At 42.3% G+C, this 18,735-nt stretch overlaps 1 protein-coding gene across 1 annotated transcript; it reads left to right on the forward strand.

Moving 5' to 3' along the window:
• The first annotated feature begins 867 nt into the window (after window positions 1-867).
• Window positions 868-14,809, forward strand: LOC110071746 (hepatic lectin). The gene is made up of 6 exons (XM_020779396.3): window positions 868-1,017; window positions 5,448-5,552; window positions 8,642-8,701; window positions 9,917-10,068; window positions 12,605-12,717; window positions 14,454-14,809. Exons 1-6 carry the CDS (start codon window positions 936-938, stop codon window positions 14,584-14,586), a joined length of 645 nt encoding a protein of 214 aa, XP_020635055.3. The 5' UTR covers window positions 868-935; the 3' UTR covers window positions 14,587-14,809.
• The last annotated feature ends 3,926 nt before the right edge of the window (window positions 14,810-18,735 follow it).

Genomic DNA, 18,735 nt, shown 5'->3' on the forward strand with positions numbered 1-18,735 from the left:
TCGACACCAACTTCATAACCAGTCATTCACCCACTGGATATTCCTTTCTCTTTTGATTTCTCTTCTGAGGATGGATGAAAAAACACTTGTAAGCTTTCTCCAGTCCTCTAGGAGACCCTTGTGCCATAATCATTCAATGCTACTCTTTCAGCAGACTTTGCTGCACATACTGTATGCTATTTCTAAACCAAAGGCAAACTAGCCCTGCAACTGCAGTTCCACCCAACAACAAAGGCATTTTTTTCTTTTGTTCTCTTTAAGAGAAAGAGAAATGCACATTCTCTTTTCCAAGAATATGGTTTCTTTGCGCATGCAGCTCTTTCAGTATTACCTGCCTGGATATCAGCCATGCAAACAAGTTTGTGCTCTCTACTAGTGCAGTGGTTGCCAAACTTGGGTAAACCAGGTGTTTTTGCACTGCAGCTTCCAGAAACCCTTCCCAGCACAGCTGGAAGTGAAGGCTTCTGGGAACTGCAGTCCATGAATACCTGGGTTACCCATGGTTGGGAACCACTGTATTGACAGATGAATTACAACAGACAAGCAAGTTGATCTGCCAAATACAGAGAGAGGGAAGCTCATGATAGCGAAAAGTTCTCACAATAAAACCGTTGCTGGAAGAAGGGGGGGATGAAATTCATATGGCATCTGCTCTTAAAGTTCATATCTGATCTGCTTTGATCTGGATTCCTGCCTGAGCAGGCAAGTTCGATTCGACAGCCTTATAGGCCCCTTCCAACTCCATTATTCTATGATTCTATGATATTCATGTTCTCAAAGATTGAGAAGAACATACTCTCTGAACTCCAGGACTTTCTCTTTCTCAGAAACAGGGACTCGTGTGTCACATTTCCTGGATAAGGTTCCCCAATTTGCAGGGTGTGTTATAAACCCATCAGGAACAGGAACTTGAACAGGAGAGATCTGTGGTTCTGATGGATGCGGTTTATGAAGACCAGAGAGATACAGGCAAAGTACAACTTGAGACAGGAAAAGTCATGGCCTTTGAAACAAGAGGTAAATATGCCAGAGAAAGACATGGCTCATTCTAGGGATGAAGGTTCTGTATTTGTAGCATGGCAGGTCTAGTCTGTATTCAATGCAAAAGTAACTTTCCTCTCCAGGGCTGAGCTCTGAAAACTTCTCCCAAATAGACAGAACAGTTTTGCATTTTAAATTTTAATTGTTAATAGTAGTACAGCATTTACTGTTCCTAGAAGACAGATGTATTATAAAAAAAATCTTCCAGAAATACTCTAAGCTACATGATTGAGGTAGGTTATTTCTGTCTCCTTTCCAGCTCTATTCTCTCCTCATGTGTCACTACAGTAACTGAAAACCAGAAAATTAAATGTGCAAGTGCTCTGTCTGTTAGAGAGAAGGGGAAGTTTTCGGAATGGGGCGAAGCATTTTTCATCAGGACTACAGCAAGGGAGGGAAAAAGTAACTTATCCTCAAGGCGCTTAAGGTCCCAATCTCCTCTCCTGGCAAGTTTTTTTGGTAAAAAATGATGGCTGCTGGGGAGCATCTAGAAGAGCATTTGTCCTGCTGTTTATGCTCTGTTTCTCCCTCTTCCCTTTAATATTTATTCTGTTGAACTATATAATGTTGGTACTAATGGTTAGTACATTCAATATTTTGGTGAGAGTAGACAGTATATCTTGTTTGGCCAGCAGGGCTTTTGTGTGTGTGTGTGTGTGTGTTTTGGAGTAGTGTTTCCATTCACATTTTGTTTTTGTTTTTGTGATTGCTCATAATGATCTTTTAGCAGTGGTTTTACCCAGCCTTGGGTTCCGAGACATTCTTGGACTGCAACACCAAGAAGCCTTCACCACCGGCTGTGCTGGCCAGGATTTCTGAGAGTTGTAGTCCAAGAAGATCTGGGGACCCAGAATTGGGAACCACTGCTTTAGGGCCTTTCTTCAGCACATTCACATGACATCACTAGTGATATACAAACAGAGGTGTGGTGTGGGAATGGACGTCATTCCCTTTGCCTGCTTTCTGCTCACACTGGTAAAGGCTGCACTGCAATTTGTAAACTGTATTTTTTTAAAAAAAATTATTCTAGGTTAGCGTTATAGCACTAGCTATTTAGATGTTACAGCCTAAAAAGATACAGCACTAATTCAAATCCTTAACATGTCTTGTCAGTTAAGTGCTATTTCAATTGCTAAACAAAAGGATGGGTTTGAATACCAATGAAAAGGGTGGACAAAAGGGTGGTTGTGATGATGGCAAAGAGGGGTGAGAGAGAAACAGTGTGTCTGATGAGTAGACACTTGAAAAAGACCTTCCAATGACAACTGAACACGAAAGATTTAAATGCCAGGATACAGAACAGAAATGTTCTCGTCAACCCAGGGTAAAATGTTGAGTGGTCAAGTCCTAAGATGCAACAAAATGTCTGCCATAAATATAACCCAGCTGGTCCTTGGCTATTCTAATTGACTGTGAAATGATCCCATATAGAAGCTGTTACTATGGCAGAATAGGGATAGAACATGAATTCTGCATTTACTTATAGCTAGATTGCATATGAAAGCAATTCCTCCCTTATGTGTGGCTGGAATGAAATGTCTCCTTGGATCCTCAAACCACAGAATTTCCTGAAATTCTGGAGGGCAATCACTGCTGAGCACTTTGTACTAACTGGTAATGTGCTCTGCCCTTTCCCTCCTGCCTCAAAATCCCTTACCTATTTTGAAAAGGCTGGTTTAAAAACAGACAGGTGCATTCTGTTTTGAAGAACTGGAGAACTGTTTAACAATTAAACAGAGTGAGGCAGCTACCATGGTGGTGATTACTGGAGACAAAAGTAACTAGTTACTGTGCAATGTAGTTACCGGAACTAGTTACTTTTTAGTTATAATCAACGTTACAAGATGTTCTACAGCAGAAGTAATGTACCAGATAGTTACAAAAGTACATTTAGGTGCAATAAGTAACATTCATTACTTTCAAAATTTAACTTTAAGGCACATTTTTAGAGGCATTTTGACAGATTTTTCACAGTTCATGTAACCAATCCCAGATGGCAAGGGACATAGCCTTTGACTGATATTGTGTTGCACAGTCATGGAAACGGCAAAACTTTTGGAAGCAAATTGCTTTAAGACGTTTCTGTAGACAACACGTGTTGTATGCTGAGTCACAAAATTCAGTGTGCAACAGATAATGCCTATGAAGATTTATTAACTTACAGCCATTTGCATCCAAATGTTACACCACTTGCTTAACTGCACAACAGGATTTCAGTCATTGTCATGTGTGTTTTAGCAGATACAGTAGTTGCAAGGTCCACTATCAGCATTAGCCACTGCAGGGAATCAAAGCATTTTCCCTTGCATTTTACTGGCCTGCTGGTCATTGGTGTGATCAGTGAGGCTAATAATGCCAAGAAGTAATGATTAATGCCCAGAGTTACTCAAAATAGTGACAACTGCTCATGGTCCAGCTGAAGAACAGGCAGCAGGAGAACGTTGTCTGAGGAACCAGCTCCTTTTTTTTTCTGCAGTAGCTGAAGATGTGATCAGACAACACATTAGCACATTGGCCTGTTTCTAGGAGTTTCCCCTTTTGTTGTAGTTCATGCTTCCACTTAGTTACATCTCTTATCTTCCACCAAGCATTCTTTGATTATTTAGTCAGTGGAAAGAAAACATGAGTTTCATTTGGACATTCGATCACCCATCCTTGTATATCTTCAGAAATCACATTTTGAGGGAAAACCGCACACCTGCTAGGAGCAGGTAATGCACATTTCCAGAAAGTCTTGTTTGGAAGGGTAACTAATTCCTTCTCAAAAGCAATCCTCTCAGATCCACATCTCACTAGTGAAAGAGGAAGATACAGAGTGCAGGCCATCCAAACGGACTCAGGGTTCCACTTTGTCCTTCCCCTCAGGAAGCAAAAGGCCTGGGGACAGCCATGTTGCTCAGCATCCTTGAACCTCTTATGGCCCCTTTTCGCAAAGATGCACACTTCACCATGTTCTGTCATAGCTCCTGCTTACCATCATGCATTATGACCATTATCGTTTATAAATAGGCACCCACTTATACAACAGGAAGATTAAAGACAGGGAAAAGTCTCTCACAGGCTTACCATTGAAACTGCACAATACTCCCCCCCCACACACACACAAACAAAATGGTGTGTGGAGGAAAGGAAAATAAGCACATTTGTGCACCATTTCTTACATCACAATTGCATCACAATTGTTGTGATGATGACCAGCTAAATGCAGCTCATCTAGAGTACAGCTCACATAATAGGTGGCCTCCTCTCCATGTTGGTGGAGGAAGCCCTCCATTTCAGGTGGACTTCTGCTTCCAACTAAAAGCATCTTTGCCTGGAAGGTATTTGTATAGATATATTTACCAGTGAAAGTACCCAGGGACAAAACTGAGGGACAAAGTCTGCTTTTTTACACCCCTCTGTATTATTATATTCCTCTTTCTCTCCCTTCTTCCACCCCAATATTGTTTGCTTCTTGGTCTGTTTCATTCTCCAGACATAGACTGCAAGTAAGACTTAAATAGGTAGGTTGATTCTAACCCAGTCCCATAACAGCTGCAAGTATTTGGACTCAAACCTCAAAGTGCCCTACCTTTGAGGAGATCATTGCTTTTATGCCCTATGAACCAAGCGAGTGCCACCTTACTACTTGTGTCTACTGGTTGTACTGCACCTGTAGAAATCCCACTTGTGTATTTTCTGAGCTCATGCCTGGAGGCACACAGCTCATTGCGGTGCCATTTCTGGCATGGTGCAATATGTGGTGGCAACTACAATCATATACATGCATAGGTGTGACACCACGACTGAAGATAGCTATGTCACCAGGGTATTTCATTGACCCTACATTAAATTGAATTAAACTGAATGCTGCAGGTTACAGACAATTTGTACTTGATTCAAATGGAATCAATCCATTCAAAAAAAAACCCAAAATAATCCTGAGATTTATACCTTCGTGGTCCCATTAGAATACACACCAAGGTTCCTATGATTAGGCTTAACCATGATGAAATTATGACATAGATTGATAGACAGACACATACACACACATTAGTATTATTGCAAATTTATTAGAGGAAGTGCAAATCCTTCACTGCTTTGAAGTTTAAAACTAAATAAAAATGATGGGATTATACTGCTCACCATGTATTTGAGATAAGTAATATGATGCCATTGTATGGTGAATATTTATAGCATGTAATGCATACTATAATGTAAAATACTGTATATTTCAATGTATATGATGCAATATAACTCAAGTCACTTTATGGTATCTGCTGCTATGTAAAGCCTACATAAGACAAGCTATCATAAAGTAATGTTAAGCACTAAGTATGTGGGCAGGCTTACTGTTTATATTTGTATTCAAGGAATGGAGATACTTTCCATACAAAATGTGACCTCTTTCTTCTCTCTTTTGAAAGACAGGTACACATCACTAATCAAGCAAAAACCGCTTGTGATTTATCTGCTGCTAGCTCTCTCATACCTGCTCATCATCATACTGTTTGGACTTGTGATCTCCAATGGTAATTAATTTACTTTTTAGTCTTCGGAAATAATGTTGCCTTTCAGTCACATTCTCACATTCTCATATTTGAAAGCTGCCTAAGGACCGCCAGAATCATGTGGATGAGTTCACAACTACTATAATTACAAAGTGGATGGTCGAATAGCTCAGTGAGTACCTGGCTGTGGAGCCTCCCAGGAGATGAGCCAGCCTGTGTATCCCTGGGCAAGCTATACAACCATAGAGCACCAAGAGAAGAAGGGAACGGTGAATGTGTTTCTTCCCAAGCCTTGCTTATAGCAGTCTCCCACAATACTGTATAAGGGATATGCTCTGTGATTGAGCCATGGTCTCATCACCATCTTTATGTGAAAAGACACACAAATATACATAGATGATATGCAGAAATTCTCCCAATTAATGATTCAATTTTCTCAGTAAGGCAAGGACAGTCTTCCTCTGTGAAACCCTGGGGATCCACTGTCATGCTCAGGGTAGAGGGTATCCACCTAACTGGATCAGTCGTCTCACTCAGTGGCCATGATCCTGCTTCCTTAGGAGTTTTCCTCAGAGTGATCACACGTTTTTCCTTCCCTCTGGCAATCCTTTTGTCTTATGTCCAATGGCACTGTGGTTGTGAAACTGAGCTCATGGCTGGTTGTGTACCTAAATGGACAAAGGGGAGCTGATCAGAAGGGGGAAATGCTGCACAACCGCCTTACGTATTTTTTTTTCTCCAACTAAAATTGGCCCAATATAAGGCACCTTACAAGTGAGTGTAGCTCTGTAGTTTGGAGCAGCTATCCAGCGCTGAGTGTTCAATCCCCAACTCTGTCTCTATGGACTAGGGCCAGGTGAGATTTCCTGAAGCTTTGAGGCTGATGGAGTTACAAACCATTCTGCCTGTGCAGCCTTGGGCAAACCATACAATCCCTGAGCACCACCGCTAATGTTCTAAGGACTCTTTGCCTAGAAAACCCTGGGACTGGTTTATGTAAAGGAGATTTGATTTGATGACACATAATCTATTATTTAAGGATTTAATTTTAAAGGAGGGAAGCAACAAGCAGACTTTTTGGCCCAGAAGGTGGCAGCAGAACCACAGTCAACAATTCTAGTCTGGAAGAGTTCTTGCTGATACAACATCTGGCAAGCTAGACAGTTTGATACATCACACGCATTGGCCCTACATAACAAATCCATTCAGCCATTGGTTTCCAATCTTGGGTAGCCCAGGTGTTCCTAGATCACAACTCCCAGAAAACCGGGGAGCAGCACCACTAGTAGTTGAAGGCTTCAGGGGGTCTTGGTCCAAGAGCACCTTGTGTTGCCCAAGCTTGGGAACCAGTGCTTTAAGCCATTCCCAGTGTGCCTCAGAGCTAGGGGGGGAAATGGCCAGGCTTCTTATTCCTCCTAGGAAAGAAAGGGAATAGTTGGTAGAGGAGATGTGATGTGGGACTTCAAGGCGGCCTCATTTGGGGGCTGTGGTATCTTTGACAGGTGGAGTGCCCATGCAAAAAGCTATTTGTGGTTAATCAAATTAAGGAAGATGTTGAGAACAAGCCAGATTTGATTATCTCTGTGGCTCCATCCTTTCTTCCAGAAATTGCAACCTTTTCTCTTTCTTTTTTTCTTTTTCTTTCTTTCTTTCTTTCTTTCTTTCTTTCTTTCTTTCTTTCTTGCTTGCTTGCTTGCTTGCTTGCTTGCTTGCTTGCTTGCTTGCTTGCTTGCTTGCTTGCTTGCTTGCTTGCTTGCTCGTCTCTCTGCCTGCCTGCCTGCCTGCCTCCCTTCCTTTCCTTTCCTTTCCTTTCTAGCTGACTACGTGATCATTGGAATTGCTACTTGTGGTCAAAGGCCACTTCGAAGGCCAGCCTTTCAGAAGGGTGCCAGGAGGATCCCTCCCAATGTGGCAGAGTTTCTTTGGGACAAGAAGTGGGCATGCATGCAGGGTTAGCCTTATCACTCTGCAGACCTGAAAAGGGACCTGTGCTTTGGGGAGCAGCAGCTAAGCACCAGAAGAGAGAGCTTGCTTAGGTGGATGTGCATTCTTATGGATGATGTGGGATTCTGGCAATTGTAGACCCAAACAAGCAGCATTCTATATCTCTGGCTTCGGGCAGCATAATAGTTAGGGCCAGCCCTGCCTTTCTGTACAAAACATATCTCTTAAGCCCTGCAATCAAAAGAAGCAGTGTCAACAAATAGTAGAAGAAGGTGACCCATGGAACCATCAAGACAATGAAAGGCCATGTTCAACCTGCTTTCAAAAGGTATTGAGCACAGAATACGTGAAAGGAAGTCATACTGTGGAGGGGCAGGATCTGTTTTCAATCATGCCATAGTGTGGAGCACATAATAATAGGCTCAAGCTACAGGAAGCCAGATTTAGGGTAAATATCAGGACAAACCTCTTAGGTATTAGGGCAGGATGACAATGGAACTAGTTACCTTGGGAGGTGGTGAGCATTCCAGTGCTGGAGGCATTCAAGAGAAAATTGGACATCCATCTGTCAGGTCTGCTTTGATTTGGACTCCTGCACTGAGCATGGAATTGGACTCAATGGCCTTATAGGCCCTTTCCCATTCCATTATTCAATGATTCTATGACTCTGGGCAATATGCTTGTCAACCATTTTACAATCATACAGAAAACAGAAGACTAGAAGGATGTCTGAGTACCTAGTGATATTCATTAAATGTGCATGATCCTAAATAGTATTCAGGTTTTAACAGAGCTGATCCCAGGCCAATGTGGTGGAGAGAGGGTTGTTTTGAGTTGATGACAATACAGTGAGAGAAGATGGGTGCCTCTCAGAAGAAGTGATCAAACTGTCTCGCCCACAGAATCTTAGAGGAGGCCCAAACACAACACCTTCCATTTGTAGTCCTCCTATGCTTATCCCACCAGGTCTTCTTCCCATACCCATAAAAATTTGTTAAGTGGGGGGGGGGGGGGAACATTCTGCTGCACATTGTCTTTGCCTTTGGCTGTAATGTCCTTCTGTCTGGAAGCCTCCATGGAGGGTCTCTTTGAAATTTCTGGATGGCCTTTTGGTTGCTTGTGTTCCTATAATATTGTGTGTGTTTGTATTTCCTCTTGCCATTTAGAACGGAGGCTTCCATCGCAAGTGACCAAGTTGCACAAAGAGCTTCAAAGGAGCAAAGAGCGTAAGTATCTCTCCAAATCACACTCCGGCTTTTGGACCACCTCCCTGGGGAAGAAATAGTACTAGAATTTTCCCTCCAAAGTCAATCCAATGGACTGACAGGGGACAGGGATTTGAGTCCAACCTTTGAGAATCCCCTGCCCAGACACATCATTCAGAAACCACCTAGATCCACAGGAAGCACTGTTTTCAGTGCTTGGAAGGCAAGACATCCCTATGAAAGGCTCTGTCTTCCAAGAGGAAGGTTAACTTTCCTTGTAAGTTAAAGTCAAGGTGGCTGGGGACTTCAGGTTGTGTGTGTGTGTGTGTGTGTGTGTGTGTGTGTGTGTGTGTGTGTGTGTGTGTGTGTGTGTGTGTGTGTGTGTGTGTGTGTGTGTGTGTGTGTGTGTGTGTGTGTGTGTGTGTGTGTGTGTGTGTGTGTGTGTGTGTGTGTGTGTGTGTGTGTGTGTGTGTGTGTGTGAGAATCTTCTATTTTGGAGATAAGTTTCAGACCTTGAAGAGCTTTTGTAAACTTCGGACTAACACTCAGGGCACATTCACTACCTCTGGGAGCTCCAAGTCAGCAGATGTTCCCGTGTGTTTTGTACTTGATTTGTAGCTTTTCAAAAGAAAATGTGGAGAAACCAGGGATCAGTGGCAGAGCACATTATACAATCTGTCCCATAATTAGTTCCTCTCATTGCCAGTGAAATGCATTTGGATTAGCTGAGCTGGGAAAGCCTTTAGCCTGAGCAACTGGAAGACAGCTATCATCCAGAATCTAAGCTCAAAAAAGTCATATTTTGGACTCTTAACTGCCAGAGGTTCTGGGAAATGAAATACAAAGACTAAACAAATGAACAAAATACAACAGCAGCTTTTTCCACGCTCTGCTCAGTCAGTATTGAACAACCTGTTGAGAGTAAATATTTTGAGAATGAATTAATCTTCTTCTAGTTTTTCAGAAAAACTAGAAGAAGATGCTACTTCTGTAACATTCATGATGCTCAGTTATGTTCTCACTCAAGACCACCTCATCATCCACCAGAAAATGAAGCTGGGCTTCTGCATTTGCCATGCAGTCCACTTTCATCTTTTCAGATGTAACACTTTGACATCCTTCCGGCCAAGAGCTCAAATCACGCAAGTTTTCAAGGGGCAGAAAGATGCAATTGACCTGCAGCTGAATCTTGTACTGTATCAGCATTTTTATTCTCAACCTTTCCTCTTTTGCCAGTGTTCCCCTGTGGATCCAGAAGCAGGGAATGGGAATACTATGATGAAAGATGCTACTTCTTCTCTATCGAGGATGCTACGTGGCACACAGCTAAGTCTCACTGTGAGGAAAAGAATTCAATGCTGGTGGTCATTCACGATCAGGCCAAGCAGGTAGAGATGCTAGACATATAAGTACATGGGTGGGGATCTGGTATGGGGTTTTTGTCTTTTAAGAAAAGAAAAACAAGACATGAAAGAGACTCTTTTTCATTGTTATGTTCTTTCACTGGCTGCTTAAAAAGAGCCTCTAAAACACAAATGATGTGTTAGAGGGTGTGCTTTCTCTGTTTCTAAGGTTTTTAGAAATTGCTCTTTGGTCAATTTACTCTGCATAAGGTATATTTTTGTAGGGGCTTTTGGGGAGACTGTTTGCTTCTGTGTGGATCTCTGGGCCAGGGAGACGGATGTTATGACTGTGAGTGTGTGCCGCTGGGGATGTGTAGCTGATTGTAATTGTTGCTTGTATTATGGCCCCTTTTGGGCTCAATTGATTGTTTCTTTTTCTTCTCCCCCCCATAAAAAAACCATCTTTCTCTCATATATGAAACAAAAGGACCACACGTAAAAAAAATGAAAGAGCCACCTATGGAAGAACAAAAACATGAAAGAAAGAATTTTTTCCACCAATCACATCCTTTAATGGGGATGTAATTTTTGTACCTACATTTTACCTCATTTGTAAACATTGTAAGATCCCCCAAACGGCCTCTTCCTACTCCCCAAAAGCAACATTGGGGTGGAACCATCCCCAAACAGACAAAGAGCTAATTTGGATACGTATATTTGCGAAGGCTTTCATGGCCACGATCTAATGGTTGTTGTGCGTTTTTCGGGCTCTTTGGCTGTGTTCTGAAGGTTGTTCTTCCTAACGTTTCGCCAGTCTCTGTGGCCGGCATCTTCAGAGCACAGAGTACAGGTTGCTGTCCTCTGAAGATGCCGGCCACAGAGACTGGTGAAACGTTAGGAAGAACAACCTTCAGAACACGGCCAAAGAGCCCGAAAAAAGCACAACAACCAGCTAAGTTGGAGCTTGCAACACTACAAAACCTCATGTTAGGAAGAGATAAAATTTACCTTTATCTCTTTAGGTGGTTCAGTTTGTGATAATAACTCTGATCTCTCACATGTTTCCACCTTGAGAAGCAACCCATCATGACTGATTTCTATAATTCAGACATGGAGAGACCCTCAGTGTATATACTTTACTTCACATAGAATGATAGATCAGTAAGAGCCAAACATGGGAGAAAATGCAGAAGGCAGACCCTTGGAGACCATGTGGGCATCTGTCACTCCATGACTCTCTGACACCTAGTGGTTCTAATGCTGCTGCTGATCTGACATTGCAGCTCCCTTCCTGTTCCTGCTCGCCATTTTCTTTATGAGCTTGATTCAAAGCTATCTTCCAACAACCTACTGCATAACGAGTACCCCTCCCTGCAGTCCTTGGAAGAATGGTCTTCAACTAAACCGGTCCCTGGTGTCAAAACAGTTGGGGACCACTGGATAAAAGCTGCTCAAATTTATGTTAGTTGACATGTCAATGGAATGAGAAAATAGTAAACCTTCCAGATTAATGAAGGCACAGAGCAAGTATATGGATTTGGATTTTGGGGTGGGGGATGAGGACTACCCCTGTTCTGGGACTATGTGAACATAGTTGGGACCAGGATTCAATAATCCCAAGGCAAGGACAATGTTCAAAATATCCCCCCCTCCAAATGACAATATCACTTTGGTACTCTGCCACTGACCATCAACATTTGTCCTCATCCTCTGCCCCTCGGGCAATGGGTGCCATAGGGTTTCTCCGCCAAGTCCCATAGATATCACTTCTCACCCATTCAGTAGCTAGACCAAGAATCAAAAATCAGGCATGGCTAAAAAGAACGTGTAAAGTTTATTTGAAAATAAAAGGATGCTGCAAACACAATAAAACAGTTCCCAAAGCCAAACAAGTTCCCTAGTCCAAACAAATGTGGCTACAAGTGTACAGAATACAGACAGGATATACGAGAAAAATAAGAAAGTTTAAACAACCCTATCATTACGTTTACCCAAACGAAGAGATAAGTGTAATATCACCAAGAGTCTCCTCGTGAGTCACCAATGGTGGAAAATCTTGCATGGAAACACTTTCTTTTCTCAAGGATCAGAGTGGACACTTTTCTCAGTGGTTTTATACCCTTAATGATCCATCCCTTAATTACTTTTAATCCACCTTGATGATTCCCTTATAGTATAAGAAAGAAATCCTGGCACCAGGATCTTGAACAATAAGCAGCCTACCTTTACTTGCTCTCTTAATCTGCATAACCTCAGGCCACAAGACACAATCACTTCTGAATTCAAAGGCACAGCCATTTGGTAGGTAAACAGGAACAAGAAATAAACAAAGGATAGAATTCAGGGGATAAACTCCTCTTGGTCTCAAAACCTTTGAACTGGCTGGGTGGAGGAACACAAGAGACAGAGGGGTGAACCAAACTGATTCCAGCGCATAAAAGTTCATCTTCCCAGGCTCTGCCAAGTCTACACAGAAAGGTTTTTTATGTCTTCCAAATTTTTCAATCTCTTCACATAAATGTGTTGTGTTAAAAGTCAAGGTTGACGCTCTCCCATTTCCTTCCTTGACTTCTGGTTATAGAATTTTCTGCAATCCCAAACGCGGAATCAGCGCTTCTGGATTGGACTCAGTGATGAGAACACCGAAGGGGACTGGAGGTGGATTGATGGCACAAATTACACAAAAGGCTTCAAGTAAGACCAGCCAGTGAAAATTGTTGTGATTCAGAAAAGTCACATGCAGTGGACCCGCCTTGCCCTGTCGGCTGCCAGGGGTCAACCAGGCACACCTGTTGTCCTGGAAAGATGGTGAACCACTTGCTGAGCTCCACACTGGAAACATATGGAGCACTTGATTTAGCACAGATAATCCCAACGCAAGCACAGCACTAACACGTGTGGGGCCAAACTTTACATTAAAGAGAGCGTAGCATTAGGAGAGGAAGCTTTCTGAATGCTGAATGCACACAATTGTCACAACACAAGCTTGCCACACCCTTGTGGTTGGCAATGAATTTAAATTGCTGTTTTGTGACTGGCTATCAGGAGATACTTTCCTGATAAGTCTGATTGCAGGGACATGAGCATATGCCAGAATCACTTCTCTGAAAGAATGTGCGACCTGTAGTATCGTTTGTCCTATAGCTATGTTTGCAAGAGCAGAGAGGAACCCCAGACAGGTATGCTTTAGACCTAAAGTTATTTTTTCTCCTTAAAACAGAAGGCCTCCTGTTGTCACAGTGTCTCTCCATACTCCCCATGATCACTTTTTAATGCTATACCACAGCGTCTCCACCTCATTAGACAGAATGATGCAGTTGCCTTAGTTGGCTGATAGTTGGTGGGTGGAGATCAGAAACAACAGGACAAAGGAGAATGTGGGAGGCCCTGAAGCTTGCCTTGTAACCCCTAACCTAGCCTATTGCCCCCCCCCCCGGGGCTGTGCCCAACACTTGCCACCACATTGGGTTCTAGCTGTTATTACTATAATTTAAATTGAAATAGAGCACTGCTCACCCTATTGCACGAGATTGCGACCAGGTAACCACCCCAGGACACAGCATAGAGGAGAGGAAGAGGAGATATAATTCAAATAAATACATAAGACAAAGTGTTTAATAACTTTCCACAAGGTCCTATGCCTTGTACGTTCAACTACTCATTGAAAATGCACCTATATAAAAAGAAAATAGCTGTAGCTGCTGCCCAGGGGTAAGGTAGTAATTGTCAGACTATAGGATTCTCCCTAAAGATCTGATTAAGGAGTGAAGAAACCAGCTTAGAGTTAAACAGAAGTCATTAGATTTTATGACAGGGATTCTGCTGGGGGTAAGGAGGTAAGTTTGGTCCTTACACTAGTTTGTTACATGCTAAGGAGATAGATGTAAGAAGATAAGTTGGCAAAGGAGGAGGATGAAAGTGAAGTCCTAAATAGTGATCAGTCTATCTCACAAGGAAGTCAGATTGATGAAGAGGAATAAAGAACTTAACTAAGAATTCTGAGTCCACTGATCTACTCCCACCACCACCCACACATACATGGATTTATGTTCAATGTGTCCCCCCCCCCCCGTCATTACCTCCAACAGGATGAAAAATGCAAGACTTTCATCTGCCTTAGTTAGCCAACATGGGGAGGGTAAAAAGGTTTAGGGGAGTTGTATGCCAGTACATTAGGAAGTCCAAAGGTTTGCCAGCCTTGAAGTGGAGAATGGAAGTGGCAGAAATGAGGAATGGATCAGAGACACACCGAGCTATTTAGACAAGGAGGCTTACCTGTGGTGTAGTCTGAAGGCATGTGATGAAGCACCTTTGGTGTCCAGTGGGAACAACCTGGCTGTGCATGTTCAAAGCAGAGGATAGTGGTTAGAGTGAAATAAGTCCTCTTCCTGAACTTCTCCTGGAATAACTTGATCATACTTTTTGTTTAGGAATTGGAAAACAGGGGAACCCAATGACCAAAGTGGAGAAGACTGTGCCACCATGGATTCTGTGGGTCAGTGGAATGACCTGAAATGTAATACTAAAGCCTTGTATGTCTGTGAGAAACCCCTGCCTTCCTGAAGGACCAAGAAAGAAGGGAAGACACTTCTGCACGCTGTCCCAGATCCAAAGAAGAGTGTTGCAAGAATCGCCTCTGCCTTTGAAGGCCAGATAGTTCTCCAAACCACAGTGTTACTTATGATAAAAATGTAGCACAGCTGGAAAGCAATAAGCATGAAAAGAGTACTGTATGAGTCTTAAAGTGTTGCGGTTTCTAAGCAGCATAATAAAACTGTAAAGTCAATTAGAGTGTATTTCTGTGCTTGTCTACCTCTAAGTAAGTTGAATCAATTTCAGTGGTGCTTACCAGGAAAGGGTATATAGAACTGAAGCCGAAGTAACCATTCAGGCCAATCCATTGCTACCCCCCTTCCATTGGTGAAAAGAAATGTACATTCACTTTTCAAACAAGTCTCTACCAGCTGAAATGAGGAGGGAGGTAGCTTGTGATTATTGGGAGTTTCCTCCCCACCCCCCAAATTTTGGTGGGGATGAGATGTCCTGCTGCCCCAGTCCATGAGCTGCCCCTGTGGATTTATATGTATGCAGAAAGAGGTGAAGCTTTATGTTATATAGAAACCGATGACGCTAATCTTGAATTTCTCAAAGACAAGATAGATTCAAAATCTCACTCTGGACCATTTCAGAGCTATTTTACTCCAGACATATTTACCATGATCTAAGTCTGAACCTTGGCTAGGAGGCCAGAAGGCAGTAAGGCTGAGCCCACAAACAAACTCCCAGAGCTAACCCTGTAAATATTTTGACATGCATCCAAACTTCCATTCAATATGATTTGGACCACTTAATGTTTTCCAGGACCAGGGCAGAGCGAGTAGCAATCTGGTCCAATGTGCAAATTGTGACAAGATCAGTTCCACAGCATGTGCCTCTCAACTTGGAATTAAGGCAGGTTCAAAATGGCTGCCATAAGTGGCACCACATGAGCTGTGGCTGATTCATGTGGAGTAAGTTGATCGCAGTGCAAAGAAGATAAATTTAGGGTGGGAGGCATAGAATTCTTAAGCAAATTTCTGTGTCTGTCTCTTAATCAATCAATCAATTGATCTACCTTCCCACTTATATTTCTAAAGTACAATAGATACAGGAGCTCATTGAGTGGTACTTGGCACTTTTGTTGCTTAGTCATTAAGTCGTGTCCCTCCAGTCTTCCACTGCCTCCCAGAGTTGGGTCAAATTCATGTTGGTTGCTTCAGTGACACTGTCCAACCATCTCATCCTCTGTCATCCCCTTCTCCTCTTGCCCTCACACTTTCCCAACATCAGGGTCTTTTCCAGAGAGTCTTCTCTTCTCAGTAAAAATGCTACATCCACAATACAGTATTCTTCAGTAGAATATTCTCAGTGGATCCCCAAAAGCTGAACTTGACAAGCAAATGTAGGAATGTTCAGAACAATATGGGAAGGACTATCTATCCATCCAGATGGCAGAAATCTATCAAATTGCTTTTTAAAGCTGTCCCTGTTGATGATCCAACACTTCTTGTGAGAAATAATTCTATGATTTAACTTCATAATGCTGGGAAATGTTTGAAATGTTTTTCAAAGTGTTTCCTTCTTTTTACTGATCATCATCTCCTCTCATTAATTATAGTAGTACCATAACAGAGGGAAAGAACCTTCCCCTCCATGGTTCCCACATTACTGCTTCAAGCATTCCTTCTAAGTCTAATCTTACTTTTCTCTAAGCTGTACAGCACATGTAACTTTTCTTCATCAGAGAGTTTGCTGCAGCTCCTTGAGCATTCGCTTCCACTTCCCGTCACTATTTTAAGTCCTCAGTCGCTTTCTCAGATGTGGTGATCAGACCCATATATAACAATATTACAATGTCAGCAGCTTTCAGCTTGAAACCTTTCCTAATAATGTTTAACATGAAATTTCCCATTTAAAAAAACACTACCCACACTCTGAGTCAACACCTTCCTCAAATTATTACTGCCATTCTGCCAGTTCAGATTGTATTAATCTATTCATTAAATCAATACATAAAGTTGAAATATTTTGTTCCAGTGTACAGGATGTCTCCCAGAAACCTCTACTACAATATAGGTGGAACATGGATGGGGTTCTGGCACTTACTCTCTTCAATCCCAGGCTCTGGAGTTAGATGGAACAATGTTTTACACAACTGCTTGTGGCATTTTATTGTTGCCTGGCCAGCCAACTCTTTTTAGAAATCCTGAAAGTGATTTTGGACTGTCTTTGATTTTGCTTCTTGCCTGCTCTTCAACCACTGTCGCAGCATGAGACCCTCTAAGGCAGTGGTCCCCAACCTTGGGCCTCCAGATGTTCTTGGACTTCAACTCCCAGAAGCCTTCACCACCACCTCTGCTGGCCAGGATTTCTGGGCCTTGAAGTCCAAGAACATCTGGAGGCCCAAGGTTGGAGACCACTGCTCTAAGGGACCTTGGACCATTCTATACTCTTTTGTCTGAAGAACATTCTTAAGACCTTTATTGTTCTCAGTCCAAGACCACCTTGATCTTGCTACCTAGTTGGTCTCTCATGAATTTGGATGTTTATACACTAAATTGTCCTAGGCCCTGGACTGTTAGCTATCATCCTTGACGCACACACATTTCATATCCTGGGGAAAATGTGACACCTACACAAAATTGATTTTATTTGCTCTCATTTTCAAGATCATGTAGCCATACATAAATAGAAATGGATCATCCTCTCATTTAGTCAGTGATCTCCCACTGGCTGGAATGACTTACGGCTGATCGAGGAAGCACTGTCGTCACAATGCAAAGGAATTTTTTTTTTTTTGCACCTAATACCATCCTACAATCAGATGACTGTGAGAATATAGTGTTAACATGTTGCATTCAGCATACATACGAGCTGTGTACATGTTTACACAGACTGTTCTTCTGTGTGCCCATATAGTTATTTATGTATGATGGCCCAGAACCTCTTTATACTAACATAGGTTTGGTGGGACTTGCTGTGCCTAATTGTAGCTAATTGATAAGACGTTGGGGTGCATTTCAGTCATGAGCCCAGCCACACAACTAATTATACAACCAAGGCATGCCCCAGCAACTCATCAATTAGCCACAATTAGCCACTGCAAATCCCACAACCCCTGCACAAACACTAATAAAATTTCAATCAATGTTTTAAAATACGTATATTATACAGAGATTGTTGATTTATCCACTCATACATTTAAGTGCATATTCACACATTACGTTGAACATTTATTCACTTGATGCACTTGATTCAGGTGGTTGGGAGTACTAGTTTACCCTTTTAATTACACCCATTTTACCCCGAAGTGGTTGAATCCTATTAAATCCAAGGAGCAGATCAAGGGTGCAGAATTAGCCAGCTTAAAGAAGCACATTTACACTGTGTGAACCGAGTAACTATGTAAGCATGCAAAGCATGTGGTCCTTCAGATGTTGACGAATTTTAGTTCACACCAAACCTATTCAGCATAGCCAATGGGAGTTGCAGTCCAACCAGGACTAGACAGCTGCACATTCCTGAGGAGATTCTGATGTGGATTGTTGTTTGCATGTGGGGGACAAATCTGAGGCACAACGGAATGAAGAAGCTGAGGTGTTCTATCATGCACATAAGAAGTTTGCGTGATAGAACATAACAAGAAAACAGGAATGGTTGGGTGTGTGGAGAGAAAACTTCTACCCACAGATTCACAGAGAATTCATCTAGTGGAGCTTCACAGCAAGAGAAGTAGTTTATATGCAGTTCCCACCCATGGCCTTCAGAGTCACCTTCAGTGGGTATGTGGTATATTGAACAACCTCTCCTCCTGTTTCCATTGTTCTGAGCCTCAGATTATACAGCTTACAAGACATTCCCAATGCTCCCTTCCCTCTTTCCCATTCCTTATTTTGAAATTCTTGTAAGCAAATATTTTTGATTTCATTAAGCTTTCCAGTCAACATTTCAAAACTGTTCAGGAAAGCAAATAATTGTTTTCCACATGCTTGGCACTCTACACAACGGGCTAGTTGTTGTTTAAGAAGAACCAGGAACTTTCCCAGACATCATACAGTGGACCCTTGACTTACAGACGGCTTGACTTACAGACTTTTTGAGTTACAGACTTCTCTGGCCGCAAAATTTAGGTTTGACTTGCAGACTGAGATTTGACTTACAGACCAGAAAAAA

This window comes from Pogona vitticeps, chromosome 2 (assembly GCF_051106095.1).
Source record: "Pogona vitticeps strain Pit_001003342236 chromosome 2, PviZW2.1, whole genome shotgun sequence".
NCBI lineage: Eukaryota > Metazoa > Chordata > Lepidosauria > Squamata > Agamidae > Pogona > Pogona vitticeps.